General features: G+C 36.7%; 1 protein-coding gene across 1 annotated transcript in view; it reads right to left on the bottom strand.

Annotated features, from left to right (window-relative positions):
* The window catches only part of LOC106880950 (hydrocephalus-inducing protein), a gene marked incomplete at its 3' end in the record, with an annotated part of 180,276 nt that overhangs the window by 54,020 nt on the left and 124,495 nt on the right, over positions 1-1,761 (bottom strand). The window contains exon 59 of the mRNA XM_052974127.1: positions 1,012-1,119. Coding sequence (XP_052830087.1) covers positions 1,012-1,119 — 108 coding nt within the window. The remainder of the gene's footprint in view (positions 1-1,011; positions 1,120-1,761) is intronic.

Here is a 1,761-nt window from a genome sequence, read left to right as displayed (position 1 = left end):
ACACACACACACACACACACACACACACACACACACACACACACACACACATACAATGGGCTTCTTTCAGTTTCCATCTACCAAATCAATTCATAAGGCTCTGGTGAGCAAAGGCTATTGCAGAAGACATTTGCCCAAGGTGCAATGGAACTGAACCTAGAACCATGCGGTTGGGAATTAACAGCCACATCTGCACCTATAATGTGGCAGTGTTTAGTGATGAAGATCAGTGTAGTGTTATTTTATGGCTGAGCTGCAGTGAAGTAGGAGACATGTGGCTCCATGGACAGGCTGCAGTGAAGTAGGAGACATGTGGCTCCATGGCCAGGCCACAGAGAATAGGAGACATGGCCAACAACAGAACCACAGCGGCTTTTAAACCTTTTGAAATGTTTGTTGAGCAGCCAAGAGATATAAATGACATTAAAAATAACAACACAATGAAGTCATTAGGTTTCAATGATCTTAGTATTACTAATTAATTAATTGACAATATACATACCGTAAAGCTGTAATATTTATAAGTTTATTCTATATTATGTCATTCTGATATCATGAGATAAATTCATAATTCATAATTGCCTTCTTTTGTTGATTTTGTTTTTGAATTTTTTTTTGTGTATGATTTGTAATTAATCTAAGTAATTAATTAGTGATACTAAGATCATTGAAACCTAACGACTTCGCTGTGTTGTTATTTTTGATGTCATTTATATCTCTTGGCCGCTCAACAATGAGGCGGTGTCATTCGAAAGCTAAAACAATGCAAAGCGCACTGTGGCCAGTGATGTATAACAACATCCAATAATTTGGTCAATACCATGATATACATACATATATACACACACATATATATAAAAGCATTACAATATGTATATTGTCACTGTAGTAGGCATATATAAACACTGGTGTGTATGCCGTTACAGTAGTATGTATACATATATATATAGAAACATAATGGTGGGCATATTGTCACAGTAATAGACACACAGACAGAAACCATTTACAAACCTTACTGGTATTAATTATCTTAAACCGAGCTTTTGCTTTTTTGCCAACAATTACATTACTGAACATAAACTTCTTTTCTGATTCACCATAAACACCTCCACTGTCAATCTGTAAATTAACAATAATAATAATAATGAGAAGAAGAAGAAGAAAAGGGAAGAAGAAGAAGAAGAAGAAGAAGAAGAAGAAGAAGAAGAAGAAGAGGAAGAATAAAAGGGAGAAGAAGAAGAAGAAGAAGAAGAAGAAGAAAAAGAAGTTGTTCACAAAATAGTGCCCCTGGGGACTGCCCATTTCCTACGAATGTTGTCTCTTGAGGTTTCTGGGTGAGACTCAGAGTCAACATATCATTTTCAACGGACACACCATTTTCTGTTAACACAACGTTTCGGCTGATATACCCTCTAGCCTTTGTCAGGTGTCTTGAGGAAATTTCGAACCTGGGTTCTCATTCCAAACGATGTTACTATTATTATATTATTATTATTATTACTATTATTAATCAGGTCGCTGCCGTGAATCGAACTCGGAACCTTGGGGTTAGTAGCCCGCACTCTTAACCACTACGCCATATGCCCGTGGGCAATTATGGAGTGAATTTTAGGGCTTATAAATCTATTATTTTTCTATCCTTCCTCAATACCGGTTCCCATATTCTACTCATATCTGCACTCGGTATGCTTAGGAGGTTGTTGTGTCCTAGCATATGTGCTGCTTCTTTTAGTTTTTGTATTTTCCAGTGGTGTTCTCTGT

Source organism: Octopus bimaculoides, chromosome 1, assembly GCF_001194135.2.
Source record: "Octopus bimaculoides isolate UCB-OBI-ISO-001 chromosome 1, ASM119413v2, whole genome shotgun sequence".
Lineage (NCBI taxonomy): Eukaryota > Metazoa > Mollusca > Cephalopoda > Octopoda > Octopodidae > Octopus > Octopus bimaculoides.
Note: the sequence above shows the minus strand (reverse complement) of the source record. Positions and strands in the feature narration are given on the sequence as shown.